General features: G+C 37.6%; 1 protein-coding gene and 1 pseudogene across 2 annotated transcripts; both read right to left on the bottom strand.

The window, feature by feature from the left end:
* Positions 1 to 2919: 2919 nt before the first annotated feature.
* Positions 2920 to 11619, bottom strand: LOC110718753 (LEAF RUST 10 DISEASE-RESISTANCE LOCUS RECEPTOR-LIKE PROTEIN KINASE-like 2.1). Of its 2 annotated transcripts, none has more exons than XM_021897655.1 (4): positions 10847 to 11619; positions 8792 to 9307; positions 5331 to 5363; positions 2920 to 4853 (listed from the first exon to the last, which is right to left on the bottom strand). In XM_021897655.1, exons 1-4 carry the CDS (start codon positions 11577 to 11579, stop codon positions 3721 to 3723), a joined length of 2415 nt encoding a protein of 804 aa, XP_021753347.1. In that variant the 5' UTR covers positions 11580 to 11619; the 3' UTR covers positions 2920 to 3720. The 2 variants fall into 2 exon arrangements, with proteins under 2 accessions (XP_021753347.1, XP_021753354.1); XM_021897662.1 differs by having other exon boundaries at positions 2920 to 4844.
* A 956-nt stretch (positions 11620 to 12575) lies between these two features.
* Positions 12576 to 13696, bottom strand: LOC110728282 (annotated as a pseudogene).
* Positions 13697 to 19940: the final 6244 nt, after the last annotated feature.

Genomic DNA, 19940 nt, shown 5'->3' with positions numbered 1-19940 from the left:
AGTGAATTTTTAATTCTAAAATAAAATACAAATCTAATTTTAATTGGTCAAAATGATTTCTTTGTTTATGTGGCGCGCCGAATGCTCCTGAAAAATGCCTACTTTATTTATATACTTTTTTTGTGCTAGGACGATGTCCGGATTGTCTTAAACTTTTTAGCTTAAAAGGAAACTATTTGTAGTTTTATTTGTAAATATATATCTATGTTATTATCAATTTGAATTTTTTCTTATTGCAATTAAATTATTTCTCATGAACTGAAAGTATTTTTACTAAACTAAAATTATTTTTTTGGTTAAAATTTATTATTATTATTATTATTATTATTTTTTTTTTGCTGATTTTTTATTTTTTTTAAATATATTATAAATGAACCTCATTTAAACTTTTTCTCTAAAATTTCTTGTTTTCATGTTGAATTCTTCATTTTATAAACTATAATACTTACTAAGCTTAATTATCTCGATTGTTAACTAAATTAAATATATTATAAATGAATCTTATTGTAAATAATTTTTCAAAATGAATTTTATGATGGAAATAAAACTGAGTTATAAGATATTTATTAAAAGTTATGATTAATTTTGTGTATATGAAATATTATTAGAAGTATACAGATAATAAAAAGAAGTATAGTGATAATAAAACTCTATACAACATTTTAGAGCCTGTTCACATTTATTAAACTAAACTGAACAGAACAGAACTAAACTGAACTGATTGTAGCTAAACTGAACTGAACTGAATAGAGCTGAAATGAATATTTTATAAGAGAAAGAAATTAGGAATTGAACTGAATCGATTGGAGCTGAACTGAACTGAAATTAAGCTGAAGTGAATAGACCCTTATTCTCAAAAAAATCTATCCAAAATTTGCTTACTTAGCATCATACGTGTCAAAATTAAATATATTTGTACCTTACGTGGCTCGACACTTGGCCAAAAACTGGAATGCTAAGTGTCGTCTCTTGGCCTGGCTCTAAGACCAACTTTATATAATATATTAGTGATTTGATATGATATTAAATACACCCTCCGTGTTTAAATTAAGTGTTACAATTTGACCAAACATGCATGTTGAGACACAACTTTGATCATTAATTTATCTAATTATATGTTAATAAAATTATAGAAAAATTGATATTATGAAAGTATACATTATAAAGAATCCAACAATGTCATACAATAACAATTTTTTTATATATATTAAATTAATCAAGTCAAAACCATAATGTAAATAGTGAAATAAACAAATTATAACACTTAATAAAATACGGAGAGAGTATTAGATTTGTAAAATATAAATTTTAAATGGTTGCAATTGACAAATTTTCCGGAATATGCTTAATATGGACATTATCATTTGAATGTGAAGTGCGTGTGGAATATGCTTGATTTGGGCCCAATAAGTTGCATGACTTGGGCCCAATAAGTTGCATGAGTTCGGCCCAACAAAAAGGTATAAATTGTACAAGTTTTTATTAAGAGTATGAAGACATACTGTCACAACTTCCTGTTCAAACGCTTCTTCGCTATAAATCCGTCTGCAAATCGTGGAATTCCATAATCAAAAACCCCAAATTCATCAAAATTCACCTCAATCAAACCTAATCTCTGACTCTGATCGTCATCTTCTTATTTCAATCGATTCCCAATCTCTTTTCTGCTCTTCCGAGCTCAAAATCAACCATAAATCCATCTCTTTCTCGAATTCTCGGAGCTCAACCACCCTCTTCAAAAAAAAAAAAAAAAAAAAAAAAAAAAAAAAGAAAAAACCACCCTCTCAAACCCCAGAAAAGAGTCGATATCATTGGTTCCTGCAACGGCATCGTTTGCATCTCCGACTTCCCCAACAACAATATCTTGTTATACAATCCTCTCACAAATTCACATTGTAAGCTTCCTTCAAATCAAATTTCAATCCCGGATCGTCATATTGTTGTGTCTGGGTTTGGGTATGACAGCAAGAATGACGATAACAAAGTTTTGAGGATTGTTCAATGGTTTGGAATTTTTTATTGGTTTGAAAGGACTGATAATTATAACACTAAAGTCAAGTGTATAGTTTGAAGAATAATTCATGGAGATATATAGAAAATGTTCAAAACTATTCGTTTGGTGAATGTTGTTACCATGGTGTTTTTTGTTAATGGTGCTTTGCATTTTAAAGTTAAGGAGTTCATTGTAAGCTTTGATCTTCTTACTGAGAGCTTCTCGCAAATCGATTACCCGAATTATGCTTACAAGTTTAGGTATAGTCCTACTGTTGCATTGACAGAATTACATGGGTGTTTATGTGCGTTGAGAAAATGTTATGAAAGTGGTGGTGGTTTGATGATTGGAAAGGTTGAATTGTGGGTAATGAAGGAATATGGACTATGGAAACAAAGAGTCTTGGGTTAAGTTGTTTAGTATTAGTGACCCCATTGGGAGACGTAATTATTATAATTTGATTAAGCCTTTTCTTTACAGGAAAGATGATAGAAGAATTTTGTTTGAACTAAATGATGGGGATTATTTTTGGTATGATTTGGAGTCCAAAGATGTTAAAAGAATCGCGACACATGAGCTGCCAAAGGGAGGTAATAGAAGGGGAGTGCAAATATTAATTGGCATCCTTGTTTCGTTTCAAGATAAAGATGGTTTATGAAAGGTACTGTAATTTGCAAGATAAAGATACGGTTGATTACCATTAGGAGTATAGAATGTAGAATTGCAGATAACATTACTGACATTTTTCTAGTCTGACCGGGGTAATGTTATTTATGTTTTAAATCATAGAATGATTTGATATGGAATATGTTCATAAGCTCTTAATAATTGATTTTGTGTGCCATTTTTCTGCTATCCTTTTGGTTTAGATTTTATAACTAGACAGTTTTATACTTCGGGTTTTTTTTTTTTTTTTTTTTTTTTTTTTTTTTTTTTCCTTTTGGATTAGTTTTATACTTCGTATTTAGTATACCATATACAAAGTATATATTTCAGTTGTTATGATTGTATTTATGGGGACAGCATTGTGGAGGTGGTGGAAGGAGATTCTGCTTTAAATTTACAATCGTTTTTGATTTGTTCATATTAGTTTTGCTTATCTCAAATGTTTGAAACATGGTTGTCCATGGTTTAGTTAAACTGATCACTTCAAAATTGGAAATGGTTTAACACTTGTAGTATTGTTTTATACGAAGAACTTTGTAACTTTTATTATTACTTCTTGTATAGTCCCTCTAGCTTGAAGTGTCAGGATTGGATTTTTTTTGGATTTGGATTTTGCATTTTTTTTAGTGTACTCTGCTTCCCTGATTTGAGATTCCTTTTTGGCTAAATGCAAAAAACACAAAAAAAATGAAGAAATATAAAGAGGAGAGGGTGCTAAGAAGAAGTTCCCAGGGAAGTAAACGAGCTTGCATTGCACTTCGTATGTTAGTAAATGGCCAATTGAATTTCCTGTCAAAAAAAAAAAAAAAAAAAAAAAGCTCATTAGAATATAAGCTGGTCACCTGAACATCAAAAATTCAAAACTTATAAACAGGATTACATATTTACAAGTATTACAACAGCCCTTTTAGAGCTTAAACTCTTAGAGATAATCCTTAATGATATTCTGTTAGTTGGACCAAATTTTTAAATATGGTCATGCTAATCTTGGCTTCTAGTTTAGCAACACCACCCAGCTGGTAAACTTAAGTTTTACATAAAGGTAGCAAACCTTGAAGAATCTAGTTTCCCATGCTTAACATAGAATTTTCGGAAGGATCAAATACTGGATTTGGAGGACATGATATATGTGGCTTTGGTGGCACTTTTAGTGACTCCAGTTGACCTTCTAGCATTTCTAAAACTCTGTTCATAGGTGGTCGATTTGAAGGATATGATTGTATACACCATAAGCCCACCAAAATCATCTTTCTTTGTAATTGCTTCGCTTCATCATCTTCTATTATCCCATCGTTCTCAATTTCATCTCTGAGCTCCAATCGACGGTATATCCAATCAGGGAAATACATATCACTAGTACGCTGTGCTTCAGCAACTACATTGTTCCGACCACATACCATGTCTAGGAGCATCATTCCGTAGCTATAAACATCTGATTTATGAGAAACGCCACCAAAATTTCTGCAGAAAACTTCTGGGGCAATGTAACCAATTGTCCCTCTTGCTTCTGACATTGATATCAAACTTTCCTTTGGACAACACAGTCTAGCCAAACCAAAGTCTGAAATCTTTGGACGGAGCTCTTCATCAAGAAGTATATTATGAGGCTTAATGTCAAAGTGTAAAATTCGCGTATTACAACCTCTATGCAAGTAGTCAAGTCCCTTGGCAATTCCAACCGCAATGCTGTATAATGTATTTGATGGCAACGACTGACCACTTGCTGAACTATATATAAACTTTTCAAGAGATCCGTTGGGCAAGAACTCAAAGACAAGAGCTCGTTTGTTTCCTTCAAAACAAAAGCCTAAGAGGGTCACAATGTTGACATGATTAGTTCTACCCATGCTTACAACCTCGTTGATAAAATCATCTCCATCACCTTCCAACTTCTTTAACTTCTTTACGGCCACCAAACGACTGTCATGTTGGTTTCCTTTGTAAACAGCACCGTAGCCTCCTTCACCAAGTTTGTGTTTGAAATTACTGGTCATTTTCCTTATCTCTCTATAGGTGTATCTTTTTGGGGCTAAAGATCCATAGCTTTTTAGAAAAGCTTCCACATTTTGGTTCATTGCAGTCCCTTTATTCCACAGAGCTGTAAATCTTTTTGTTCGTTGTCTTCGTTTTCCACAAATAATGATGACGATTAAAGTGACCAAAACCACAGCCCCAAGTGATGAACCTAATACAACTATGGAGAAAAACAAGTTATAATTCTGGTAAGCAATAATACAAGATCTAAAATCCACAATAAAAGAGAGCATTTTCTATCTTTCAACCCTGCAGTTAGCATCTGCATGACTGCACCAGTGCACACTATACAAATAATATATTTTTACTAAGGAAGATGGAATTCATGATAAGTATGAGAAATTCCCTGTTTCTTTGGTGAGAAACGAAATTTGTTTCTCATGGGGGCAATTTCGTGAATAAATCAATAACTCTTTCATTATTGTGGGCTCCACAGTTGAATAAAGTTGTTGATTTATTTACGAAAATGTAATGTGAGAAACAAAATCTGTTTCTTATCGTGAGAAACTGGGGCACCCTCTGATAAGTATTTCATAGTAAAAGCTGTTGTTGTATGACTTGTATCAAGTGTTTTGCAGAGCATAGAAGTCACCTTAGTAAAGGATATGTACTGTAAAAACAAACGAGAATTCATTACCTGAGAGTGAACTGACTCTTGCAATCCAAGGTTCTGCAAGAAAAATAAAGGCATGGCTTCTCCATCATGCAGCTCAAATGACATATGAGTATTGTAACGGCCTCAACTAAACACAAACTTATTACAGCATTCTATAGTTTTATTACTTAACTCAGACACTCAGTTAATGAAAAATTAATCAAGGTATATTTTACTAGTCTTGGTTAAATAAAGGCATGGCTTCTCCATTATAAACGCAAATGATACATTAGCAATTAGAAATATAAAGAGAATGTTTTAATAACACAATCAAGAAAGCAGTCAGGCAGATTGGTATGACATATAGTGATTGATCATCATGGGATTTCATGATGGCGTAATCATAACAAGTCACGGTCACTATGAATGCTGTACGATTGTTTCAGTCTGAATAAATTGAAATTTATGGTGATATAGAAAGAGCAACTCTGATGCTTAATTAGCTCTCAGCACGTACATATTTGCATCGATAAGCTGCTTTTTTCAGTTATGCTAATTGATCAAGCAGTCCAAATTTACTAACATTAGGGATATTAAGAATAACTATTTCTCGAGCTTACAAAATGTAATCCTCCAAACTAATTAAGTTAATAAAGAAATCATTGGCACCAATTAAAATGGATAAAAATCGTCATAGCACATTACACTTCCACACACATGCCTACATAGACACATCTTTGACAAAAAAACAAAGATAGCATAACCAACAGACTACATCATTCCTCACTCGCATTACTCTCTAAACTCGTTTCCAACCACATTTACTTTGCTACATAATCATCATAGCACATCACACTTCCACACACATGCGTACATAGACACTCCTATGCAAAAGACTATGTTTACTTCACCTGATTTTACTTATTACAATTCTCCAAAAAAAAAAAAAAAAAAAAAAAAAACTTATTACAAATCATATCAGAAAAAATAAGTTTAGACGTACCCTTTGAATTATCATTTTTTTCCATTTTGATGTAATTATAAGCTTTTCAGTGCAATGTGATCATATAATTATAAGCTTATAAAATAAGTTTAGAGTTGCCTATAATTCATATAATTGTACCGACTTATTTAAAAATAAGTTTTGACATACCTTATCATCTATATGGAAGTAGTAGTAATAATAATAATAAGTTTTGACATACAATTATTCTATATCCGGTTTTAAATATCTTTAATGCTATGAAAGGCAAATTGTAACGAATTTAACAAGATTTCATTTGATATATATATTTTTGGAAAATTTGTAAATATTAATCCCAACTTTGCTCCATTTTCTTTTAATAATCCCAACTTTGAATTATTCTAGAATAATCCCAACTTTGGGGGTTTTTTATTTTCTTCAATCCCTTTTACCGGTTACCGGTTGAAAAGGTTATTTTCTTTATATTGCCACGTGTTGAGATCCAATTAGCCAAAATAATAAAATAAAAAAAAGCAAAAAATTTTTTTTAAAAAATAAAAATCCCAGCCCCCACCGCCCACCGGAACCCTAGCAGCCCCAATCCCTTCCCGCGTCAGAAAACCTCACCGTACCCCTCCTCCCGCTGCCGCCTTGCCACCACTCCTCCTGTCCCGTCGTACCCTCCCCTTCCTTCCCCTTGAATCACATCCCCGAAAACCACCTATCTCTCCTCGATGCAAGCATTTAAAACCTCCCCCGCCGCTCCAAAAGCCCACGAAACCCCTCCCCCAACCCTCGAATCTCTTGAGACAGGTGTTTCGTGGGTGGGGAAAGGGTTTCGTGGGCTTTTGAACTATTTGAAGCCGCAAGGGAGGTTTTTATTAGTTGTTTCGAGGAGAGAGAGGGGGTGAACGGTATGGCAGGTGGTGGCGGCTGGCCGACGAGAAGGTTGGGTTGGGTTTGCCGGTGGGGTAAATGGGGTTAGGTAAGTTTTCCGGTGGGTTAAGGTGGATAGGGGCGGCTGGGGTTTGGGAAACCGGTAGGCGGTGGTGGAGGGGCTGGGTGGGGATTTCATTTTTAAAATTTTTTTTTCTTTTTTTTAATTTTTTTTCTTTTTTGGACCAATCACAATGTGACTTGTGTCACGTAATTTGTGATAGCAGGTCATTGACTTTTGTTGACCGGTTTGGGATTGAAGAAAATAAACAACTCCCAAAAGTTGGGATTATTAAAAGAAAATGGAACAAAGTTGGGATTAATATTTACAAATTTTCCTATATTTTTTTCTAAAAAATTAATGTACATTTAAGGTTAAAGTTTAGTCAAATAAATCAAATCAAATATGAAAAAATAGGTAAGATTAGATCAGATTGTAAAATACTAGTCTATATTAAATTATAGGAAAAATTCATTTTATAAATCCCAACTTTGGGCGGTTGACTTAAAAAAATCCCAACTATGTGTTATCTTGGAAAAATCCCAACTTTCATACCCATTTTCTTTTAGAGGACCCAGCAGGTCACCAAACCTACTACTTTAGGTTTCTAGGCCACGTGTCACACTTTAATTGGTCTAAAAAATTCAGAAAATTAAAATAAATCAGAAAATTAAAAAAATCAGAATTTTTTTTAAAAAAAAAATCAGAAAATTCAACATAAAAAAAATCAGAAATTAAAAAAAATATCTGAAAATTAAAAAAAAAATCAGAAAAAATGTAATATAAAATAAAATAAAATAAACAACCAGCAACCCCCACCCTCAAAACCACCAGCCCCCCTCCCCCGGGAAGAATCCCTCCGTCCCCTGCCAGAATTCCCCCATCCCGATACTACCTTCCCCGACCCTCCGCCTCTTTCAGTTGCCGGAAAATAACCCCCACCGTCGCAAAACCCTCCCCCTCCCTAAATCTATCCCGTAAAACTACTCTCCCCTAATCCCCCACACTCAAAAATGCCCCACCTCCCTTCCCTCACCCCTGAAATCGACCCACGGGGAGGGAGGGGGCGTTTTTCGAGGGTGGAGGTTTGGGGAGGGGTGGTTTTATGGGGAGGTGGGAGGGTTTCGAGGGTGGGGGAAGGAATAGGGGTGGGTTTTGAGGCAGGGGAGGGCTGGGCGCCGAATTCCGGAGTGACGGGAGGTGTTTACAGGGGTGGGGGACGAATTACCGGTCGGGTGTCGGGTCTTGGTTGTTTACCGAGATGGAGGCTGCTGGTTTGGGTAGGGGGCTGGGTAGTTGGTTTTTTTTTTTTTTTAAAAAAAAATAAATCAGATTTTTTAAAAACAATTACTAATTTTTATTTTTTGAGCCACTAACTGTGTGACACATTGACAATTTTTAAAAAAAATTAAAAAGTTAACCTTTTCTTCAGGTAACAGGTCATTTGGGTCTTATGAAAGAAAATACCCCTAAAAGTTGGGATTTATTAGGGAAAACGCGTAGTTGGGATTTTTAAAAGTAAAACGCCCAAAGTTGGGATTTATAAAATGAATTTTTCCTAAATTATATAAGCAAAATATGGTGAACTAAATAGGCTCTTACCTTGAATAGGAGGCTGCGATGAAGTACAAAAAAGAGAATGAGTTCGATCAGGACAGAAACAATTGAATTGATTATTAGGCTCATCAAACCCGCAATGCCCTCCAGTTTCTAAGCAGGCAGTACAATTATAGGCTTTCCAGTTCAACAACACTCCCCTTTCAAGCATATCCATAACTTTGCCTTTAGTCTGACCCTCATCATAGTAAGGCACTTCAATAACAACTCCATTACACTTTTTCTTCAAATCCTGCAATTTTGAGTCATTTTTGTAGACTGCCAACTTCCCACATTCCACTATTTTCTCCCTGTATTCTTTCAAAACCTTCTCAGGACAATCAGGAAACACATATACATAATCATGATTCGTCGAGAACTTCATCAGATCATTCTGTATCGACAGATTATGAAGAGGATGGAAACAACCCTGACTACTCGGAACCTCTTTAACAAGAGCTGAGTTTATGACTTGAAACTTCTGACTTTCATAAGAAATATTTTTAATAATATAAGCATCTCCTGATATATTGAACACAGGAAAACTGTCAGAATTGCAGGACACCCCAAAACCAGGATACCCACAATATGGTTTTTGATCATTTTGTATATGAAATGAATACTTTATGATTTGATTCCCACATTTTCTGGGCTCACAATCACCATAATGATTTTCTGATAATGAGAGCAGAAGATGAAACTGAAGTAACAGAGTGAGAATGTGGGATGGAAGTTTCTACAAACAAGCACTTTTCTGACTGAGACTATTAGCTATGATAAGATTAATCTGGTCAAAAACTGGTAAAGAAATATAAAAAAAGTCCTAATTAAGATAATTTATAATTGATTAAAGACTCGAAATTTATTTATGCAAAATGACTTCAGGAACTCTGAAATTTTTAACCTTTAACTACAAAAATAAGGCTTTAAAAAAGACAGTTGGTCCACATCAAAATTCTGATTTGCATATTGGACAATCAATATGATAAACTATCTCTTTGGTTAATCAGACAAGAATACGGTTGCATGAGGACAGATCTTCAGAGTCAACTAGCCAACTCTGCAAGCTAAATCTACTTCTAATAAGCAATAAAATCTACCCTATGTTGGCGCTCATGGAAGCAATGATTGAAATCGCCTTACTCTTTCTATTTAGTCTAGTAGCTACTTTGTGAAAATTTCATAGCAAAGTAACAATATCTCCTACTGTCAGAGTAATGTTGAGGACTGAAGGAACGCGTCATAGGAAGGCATATCAGTTAAAGACTTGCACTCTAAATCAGGATAGCCAGTCTAGCCACTTCTCAGCATTTACTTAGCACACATGCTTCACAACAGTAGAGTTAAAAGTGAATATTAGGCTAATCTTTGCAGATAGGCACAAACGTGAAAGATGGGTTTGAGTGAGATCGCAAGGACAAAGAGATAGCCAAAAATGGGCACTATTATGGGACTGCCAAAAAAAGTGCATTAAATGCTGGCTTTTTGAGCATAAACAATATGAATTAAATTCTAAACTCAAGACTAAAGGTCGAAGTCAAGGACTAACATAGGAGCTCAGAAAAGTCAGGTAGCAGCTCATGATGCTTTCATTTTACTGGCCTTTGTGATCTATTTGCTTGACCATCAAAGTAGTATCCACTAAACTTAATACCTTATGATTCGGAAACCCTTTCAAACTGAATTTAATGAGCAACTAACTCAGGGTTGTCCAAGAAATCTAGAAATTACCGTACTACGCAACAAAACAAGTCCAAAGTATTCTTATAAGCTGTAGCCTTTCTTGGAAATATTAATTCCAAAAACAAAGTGCACAAACAAAACATCAAACATTTACAAAAATAGCATAACCACCACATAAAAATGCATACAACTTAAATTAAAGAAAGACTACATCATTGCCCCTTAGATTCTCTTCTAACCAAATTTGCTACAAAATCTTAACTTCATTGCCCCGAACTCTTCATAACACATTGCACTTCCACACATACACACGCACACGCACGCACGCACACACACAAGGGTGAAGACAGTAAGAGGGAAAAAAGTGGAGAGACTTACTATGAACCTGTTGAATTGGAGGACAATGAAGAGCATGAGTTCGATCAAGACAGAAACAATTGAATTGATTATTAGGCTCATCAAACCCACACTGCCCTCCAGTTTCTAAGCAGGCAGTACAATTATAGGCTTTCCAGTTCAACAACACTCCCCTTTCAAGCATATCCATAACTTTGCCTTTAGTCTGACCCTCATTATTATAAGGAACTTTAATAACAACTCCTTTGCACTTTTTCTCCAAATCCTGCAATTTTGAGTCATTCTTATACATTGCCAAACTCCCACAATTCACTCTTTTATCCCTGTATTCTTTCAAAACCTTCTCTGGACAATCAGGAAACACGTATACATAATCATGATACGTCGAGAACTTCATCAGATCATTCTGTATCGACAGATTATGAAGAGAATGGAAACAACCCTGGCTACTCGGAACCTCTTTAACAAGAGCTGAGTTTATGACTTGAAACTTCTGACTTTCATAAGAAATATTTTTAATAATATAAGCATCTCCTGATATATTGAACACAGGAAAACTGTCAGAATTGCAGGACACCCCAAAACCAGGATGCCCACAATATGGTTTTTGATCATTTTGTATATGAAATGGATACTTTATGATTTGATTCCCACATTTTCTGGGCTCACAATCACCATAATGATTTTCTGATAAAGCGAAAAGAAGATGAAATTGAAGAAATAGTGACAGTGTTAGACTGTATATTCTTTTCATTTTGTTATCTCTTGTATTGAAAATTTGAAATGTCAACAAAGATAAGGTGTATTTTCATATTAATCAAAGACGTTATGAAGTCATTAATAGTAGTCGAGTTGACGTACTATAGATCTGGACTCAGTCAATTCATGTACACTGAGAAAGTACGAGTTCTTATCTTACGTAAAAGCTATTAGTACTAATTTTCATTGAAAATATTTTTCGTGTAACAACACGAGCCATACAGTAGTAGCAACATTATTGAAGTTGAAAAGGTCAAAGCTGAAATTTCTTGGCACAGGGACCCTTTCTTTAATTTGGACACAAATATAGTGATACGGCGTAAAGGGAACATTATATTTCAGTTTTAGAAATTCAGTCCAAAACATAGGAAGTTTGGTTTAAACTTCAGATGCATTAAATCACAGTACTCTTAGAAAAGTCTACAAGACATTTTAGTTTGAATTATATGACATTAATCTACCAGGAATATATGAAGCTTTTGCCCTTAATTTAATGCATATTATGTTCAAGTATAAGCTGGCTAGTGCAAACATGAATCAATAATTGTTCTGTTCATTGCAACACATAATGGTTTCAGAATTTTGATTTATTACAAAACAACATTGGATTTGTGCAAAAATTGGTGGCCAGTATTAACATCAGTAAGCTAAGATCGGTCCTTGTAGAACGTTAAAGACTTTTAGTCTGTTGTTCCATATCTATGGAATTAAGCCTCTTAGGCTGTCTACCTTTGATTCAATAGTCTCACCTTGCCGGTCTACTGAGAAGGTCGTATCCATGGTAGGGAAAGGCTTCCTTCCTTGGTGGTACGTACCAGGGACCTCACACCTCTTCACCAAGGTCTTACTTGGGAACCATTGAACCAACCTGGAAAGCAATCCCGAATTGTCCGTACCTTACATCACAGTTGATTGAAGGTGGTGTCAAACCAAAAGCATCGCGATTCGCTACGCCCCTCTCGGTTAGCTCGTTAAAAATCCCCTTTGATTATTATATGTAATTTGTAAAATCAAAATTATACAAATCATAATATTTTACTATGAATAAGGAATTATCTGTAGTGCTGAAAGTAGAATTGATCACGGAATTTGGAATTGAAGATAGGTGTGGCATAGGAGGAACTTGTATTGATTCAAGCGAACCTTCCAGCATTTCTATAACTTTGTCCATAGGTGGTCGATTTGAGGGGTATGATTGTATGCACCATAATCCCACCAAAATCATCTTTCTTTTTAACTCTTTCTTTTCCCCATTCATGATCCCATGTACCTCAAGGTCCAATTGACGGTATATCCATTCAGGAAAATACATTTCACTGCCCTGTTGAGCTTCAGCAATTACATTCCTTCGTCCACATACCAAGTCTAGGAGCATCATTCCATAACTATAAACATCTGATTTATTAGAAACGCCACCAAAATTATTTCTACAGAACACTTCTGGAGCAATATAACCAATTGTCCCTCTTGCTTCCGACATGGACACCAACCTATCCTTTGCAGGACACAGTCTAGCCAAGCCAAAGTCTGAAATATTTGGACAGAATTCTTCATCAAGAAGAATATTATGAGGTTTGATATCAAAGTGTAAAATCCGTGCATTACAACCTCGATGCAAGTAGTCAAGCCCCTTAGCAGTGCCAACTAAAATACTATACAATGTTTTTGATGGCAAAGACTGGCAACTTGCTTCATCATATATGAACTTTTCAAGAGACCCATTTGGCAAAAACTCGTACACAAGAGCACGTTTATCTCCTTCAAACTCTTCAAGTTTTTTACGTCCACAAAGCGACCATCATGCAATTCGCCTTTGAAAACAGCACCATAGCCTCCTTCCCCAAGTTTCACTTCGAAGTTATTGGTCATTCTTTTAATCTCTGAGTACGCAAATCTGTTTGGAGCAAGAGATCCATAGCTTTTCAGAAAGGCTTCTACATTTCGGTTCCTTGTGGTTGTTTTATTCCCCAAAATCTTAAATCCTTTTGATGTTCGCCTTCTTTTTGCGTATGTAATGATAGAAACAATCAAAATAACAACACCCAATGATGAGGCAGTTGCAACTGTAGAACAAAGAAGCCAATAAACTAATAAGCATTTAACTTCCTGCATATAGCAGTTTTATAGCACTCCATATGTTTTTTTAAGTGACCTCGGCCTAGTCAATATACACTAGGAATGAAAATTAGATAATACACCCGGGTGCACCATGCTCATGGTGCACCCGGGTAAACAAAAAAAGGCGGAAAGAACATATAGTGTTTGATAAAGAACATACCTATGTTTGACAAAGAACATACCTTTAATATGTTATTTGAGTGTGATCAGTGTGTTCTTTGAGTAAAATTATATGTTATTTACATTATAACTTATGTTATTTAACATATGTTGATAAACATATTTTTTTTGGGTTTAATAATACAAAGTATGTTCTTTGAATTTGGCGTGTATGTTCTTTAAGGTCGTAGTGACGCCCAAATTCTATTTTTTATTATCATGTCATATTTAAATTACTTTTATTATCGCACATTCTTTGAGTTTGATTAGTGTGTTATTTAGGTATTAACTATATGTACTTTACAATATAAATTATGTTCTTTTTAACATTTGGTATTTTGAAATTTGATATTGAAATCTTAAATTATTTTTAATTGAAAATAATGTTAGAGTAAAAAAAACTAAATTATTATGGGAAGTTGAATTTTTTTTTGGAGAGATAGAAAACTATTTTTTGGGGAAATGATATCTTTGGTAAGGATTTTTTAAGAGGTGATCAACATTGGCATGACTCACATCCCGACCCGATCCGGCCTGAAATAGGGTGGGTTTGGGCAAACCTAAAAAATCTTTTTCTAACTGTGATCTTCCGTTCATCATAGGGGACTCACATCCGGGTTCGAAAAAAGCCCGAAAACCCGCTACTTTTCTACGGGTTTGAGCACGAGAAATTATGATATGGCCCGACCCTACTCGATTATTTATCACTTCTAAATTTTTCCCGTTAATAATGTGTAATTTTTCAGAAAATTTTATCAAGCTTTTATCTCGTTCTTTTTATTATATCTTTATGTTCTTTGGTAATGCATGTTTTTGTCAAATACAACCATGTTCTTTGTCAAATACATGTATGTTCTTTATGAAACACAGGATGTACTTTCCGCCTTTTTTTTATTTATCCGGGTGTATGATGAGCACTGTACACCCGTGTGTATAAACCACAGATTACACTAGGAAGAGTAGCGTGAGGTTTTTTTTTTTTTTTTTTTTTTTTTTTTTTATCTGTGAGACAATTTACACATGCAAACATAAATTCAACAACCTTTTTCTAACTGTGATCTTCCGTTCATCATAGGGGAGTGCACAATTTTATTTTTGTAGTGGAAAAATGGAAGGGAAGGAAAGAAAACAATACAATATTATCCATATACTTGTAACTTGTTAGTATCTAAACAAAAAGACTTGTGTGGACCTGGTCCATAATAATATTATTGTGGACCCGAGGTCTATACACATGCAACTAACATTATATTGAACATAGTGACCATTATTTTTAACATAGTAACCTTATTTTTAACATAGTAACCTTTATTAAAACTACTACAACGTTTAATAATATTGTGAACTTGAAAAACGACGCTATTACCCTAATTTTAACATAGTGGCTTTTATTATTCATATTGATCGGTATATAAAATATTTCATTACAAAAATAATCACTTAGGCCTATATAATACCAAAATGATTTTTATTTCAATATAGTGACCTTTTATTTTAATTATAGTGACCCTTTTTTTATTATTAAAACAACCATACTTTCTCTAATGTTAGTGGTCCACAATAAATTAATGTGAATCAGGTCTATTTAAGAATTTGTAGTATCTAAATACTATAACTAAAGTAAAATCAGACACCGGGAATGGGTTCAAAAAAAAAAAAAAAAGACACCGGCAATAACGCGTCTCTTTCTAGTGCAAATTTTCCCACCAAAAAACTAATGCCAAAACAAAAATATTCAAAAAATTTCACAAATTCTTATATCCGTGTGGCCATCCATTATGGGCAGGGTTACTTCGTTAGCATTAAATAGGTTACTTAGTCAGTATTATAAGGGTTACTGTTTCGGGGTTTTCTGATGTCCTGCGGGAGAGTTACAATTCCGAGACTGGAACCGGACGCCTGTACCTGCAAAATAACGGAGACTCCTGGGAGCTCCGCCTCCAACGGTCAAGTTAGTACTTGATTAAGGAGTAATTAATGCGGAAATTAAAGTGATTGGGTCTCTCTAAGTGAGAGTGTTTAATGTAGGTAATCTGCTTTGTTAGCGAGATCAGCCAGTTATTACTGTGTGTAATTAATGTGTTTTTCGTCTTTTTTTCCTTAATGAGGATTAAGGGAGGTATTTATAACCTTGGGAAACGTGCCCATCCTAGGTTTAGGTTAACCTAGGGCCGATTGGGCTTCCCTCGGAAGTTGGGCCTGGGTGGTCGGGTTCTCCATTAGGCATGGAGTATGCCACATGTCATGACATAATAGGTCCAAGGTGGACAAATAAGCGCATGCCACGTGGCAAGCCCTGACAGTTCCAACTGGGGACACTTGGCAGGACCAGATTAGCCCACGTGGCGCATTCCGATTGGTGGGAGCAAAATCCCCTAATCATTTGCCCCTCACAGGTGGCACGTGATTGGTCACGTGTTACCTGTGATAGGTGTCGCACTGTAACAGGCGGCGAAAGGCCGAGAGATTTTCCCGCCTAAATTTTGAATTCTGAAAGTGACCCTTCGCCTTCTCACTTCGCTTATATAAGGGAGAGTTGTCTTGAGTCATTTTCACACTTTGAGAACTTTTTGAGAACATTCGGACCCCTGAACTTGCTCTGACATTTCGGACCTTTTCTGCCTACCGCCTGTTCTGACAAGCCGACTGCACAGGATTTTCAGAACTTCATCAACCGTCACTCGTTCAGGTAACTGCTAGTTCTCTTACTCTTAATTTTCTTTTTATTTTTTGAAATGGCACCACGGAAGCACACGACACGACCTAGGTTAGTGATCAGCCGGTCACCGGGGACGGCTGAATCTAGGACTAGGAGTGCCGCCTGCCCTTTTCCGGACCCATCTTTGCCCTTTATACAAAGTCCGACTGTATCTGTGTCTATGCAGAGCAGGATGGCCAGAACGAAAAAGACTGCTAGGATCTCAAATTCAGACGGCTCCTCCCACAGGGTGCCGCTTAGTGAAACATCTGACCAGGCGCCAGATGTGGAAGTGAAACAAGGCGGCCTGAATGCCGGCAATTCTGTGGGGGGAGTCATAGTGACCCCTTCCCATTTAACAGTTAACAATTCTGTTCCTTTTCAAAGAGAGGAGGCGGGCCCCTCCGGGAGAGGGGAGGAGTCGTCCTCTTCGGACTCGTCAGAGGACGATTCTGAGTCAAGCTCTTCTGGCCATGCTTCTTTGGACACAGAAGAGAAAAACAGCCGCCTGCAAGAGGCGAGACTTTCTCACGCAGTTGAGAAGGGGGACAATTGGGCGGAGCCATCCGCCTCTCACCGAGAGCTTAATACCCCCTATTACTGCACGGTACCTCGGGGCCGGATCACAACCATGCAAGAGAAAGTGGAGAGCTTTATTGCAAACCACACCATGGGCCCCGACTTTCTAGTGTTTGTGCCGGATCCAGAAGACACAGTCGTCTGGCCGGCTGGTTCCAGTTATGATAGCGCCTGCATTGGCTGCTACGAGGCGGCCATCAAGGCAGGGCTTCGCTTCCCATTACATCCGGCTGTTCAGCGGATCTTGGATGGGTATGAGTTGGGGTTATGGCAGTTAGCCCCAAACTCCTGGGTAAACGTACTCGGCTATGTGGCCGGGTGCGAACTGCACGGGGTGGAGCCGAGCTTCGAGGCTTTCGCCCATATGAACTATCTCAGCCAGACCCCTAAGACAGGCGGTACCGGCTGGTATCAATTGACAAGCCACAGGGGCTACCTCATGACGAGAGGTAAAGCAAACAAGTGGAAGGACTGGCGGAGCACCTTCCTCATCATTGAGAGTTCAGACATTGAGCTGAACAAGCGCTTCAATAGGTGGAACAGGAATCCGCCCCTTCTTGCAGGCGGCCGCAGCATGCCGCCTGTTCCCCCCAAGGCTAGGAAAGAGATCCTTGATAAAGGACTCTTTAAAGTAGAGTCGAGGGTCGACTCTACTTCAGGGGTACGAAAGCAAGTACCCCTGCACTGCGTCCCGAGCTTCAAATGGCTCTACGACGAGTACTTTTTGGCCGCCTGTGGCCTCAGCAGTCGGTGCTCAAGAGGTAGTCGGCCTGTCGAATACTCTGTTGTTCCATATATTTCTTGTTATGACTTTTATTAACTTTGCTGTTTGTTTTTGCAGCTGACGCCATGAGCAAAATCACCGCCTCCAAGACTGCGGCGACCATGTTGCGGGCCTCTATCATGCAACAAGCTTCAACCGACTCCCCCAAGAAGGGGGCACCCTTGGTGAGCTCCGAACCTTTCACCCTCTTTTTGGAGTTGTGTTTATGCATATACTGACTTTTTTTTTTCTTTTTTAGACGGGTGCTCCAAGAGCTTCATCTTCCCAACAGCCGGACCCCAAGGCCCGGAAGACGACTGTTGGGAGCTCTCCTGGTTCTGCCAGGAAACATGTGGCGGCTGAGAAACAGCCGGCCACTTCTTCTAAAACTCCAACTGGGCCGCCTAGAAGTATGAAGTTGTCTTTGTAAACTTTAGACTTGCTCCCTTTTTTACTAGTTCTAATCCGTTTGTTTATGCTTGATGCAGCCGGCCCTCAGGAGCCTGACTTGGTAGAGATGGCCAAGTCTATGATCAGGGCAGTTCCTCCAGCTGAAAGGGAGGCGGTCAGGGGTGTCGGCACCCTTGACCTAGACGGGATTACAGGGGTCCTTGCTGAGGTATACTTAGCATATTTTTGAGTATTTGAATTTCTGGACGCCTGTTTTATTTTTTGTTTGGAAACTGACGCCTGTTTCTTTGTACTTAGGCCCTGCTTCGAGTGAACGACCTTCGCAAGCCGCTTGATCGGAAGAACAAAGAGGTAAAGGCTGCAAAAGCTATGGCCGCCTCTGACTGTGATAAGGCAATGTTTCAAATTGCCCAAAATGAAGTTCTGACCATTGATATTCTTTATTATCAGGCGCAGGCTACCGCCGCTGTTCGGGCTCAATTAGAGGCGGCCCAGAAGAAGAATGACGAGCTGGAGGCGACCATCACAAATCTCAAGGCCGAGCTGAAACCTCTTCGCCTAAAAATGTACTCTTACGAAGCCTTGGAGAAATCCTTGGCCAACGTAAAGGAACGCCTGGTGACCCAGGAGAAGAGTCTTACTCAGGAGCTCTCGGAAAAGGCCGAGCAAGAGAAGAAAGAGCTGGTCCGGGAGATGATGGAAGACTCCGCTCAAATCCAGCGCATGACCTGGGGCCGCCTCTTCCCCAATGCCGACTTTGCCTCTTGGGAAAGAACGTACCGCCAGTGTTCTGATACATATAATCAAGAGATCCTGGCGGCTGCTGAGGAAGAGGCGTTGGAGGAAGCGTTAGAGGAGGAGGAGCCAGTAGTGGCGCTTGTGCCGCTTGGGGGTAAGGCATCAAAAAAGGATGCAGCTGAAGCCGAGTCCAGCAAGAAGAGTGCTAACCAGGCGGCAGCTGCTAATATTGAAGATCTGCCCCCTTCTTAAGCTTTATGTATTCTTTCCACGGCCTGCGTGCCGTTTGTTTTGTATTTACCCGGCCAGGGGGCCGGGGCTTTGAATATTTTGCTGGTCTTTAATGACCGGCTTATTTTTAATGAATTTTTGTTTTGCCTCAAATTTGTCTAAGTATTCCATATTCTAATATCCAATTGTTCACTAGACCGACTGTTTTACATGGCCGATAGTTGCAGACAGGTACGGATAGTTAGTACGCCGCCTTTGCCCCTGGACGACTGGTTGTCTGTTTCCAGGATAGACGATCAGTCGGCCATTTATCCAATCGGTATTCGAACTATTTAAGGTCTGGATCCTTTTTAGGCAGGCGGTCCTGTCTTTTGTAAATTTAACCAAGTAGGAAAGTGGTCTGACCAAGTAAACATGAGTGTTACCTAGTCGCCAAGGAACTGAGTAGTAGAGATAACAAGCGGCGGGTACCGGTTGTTTCCCTTTATTCGCCAATGTTTGTTGGCTTTTAACTCATAATTTGTTAACCTAGCAGGAGTAGTGGTTGAGAGCCCCTGTTTGCTAAAAACAGGCGGACGACTCATACCTTTTAGGCTCCATACTAAGTTTGAGGGAGTGACTATAAGTTAACATAGGAGTTACTTAGTCTCCGTCACACT

The sequence above is a fragment of the Chenopodium quinoa genome, unplaced genomic scaffold, assembly GCF_001683475.1.
Source record: "Chenopodium quinoa cultivar QQ74 unplaced genomic scaffold, ASM168347v1, whole genome shotgun sequence".
In the NCBI taxonomy this organism is placed as follows: Eukaryota; Viridiplantae; Streptophyta; class Magnoliopsida; order Caryophyllales; family Amaranthaceae; genus Chenopodium; species Chenopodium quinoa.
This window is presented reverse-complemented; position numbering and strand designations above follow the sequence as displayed.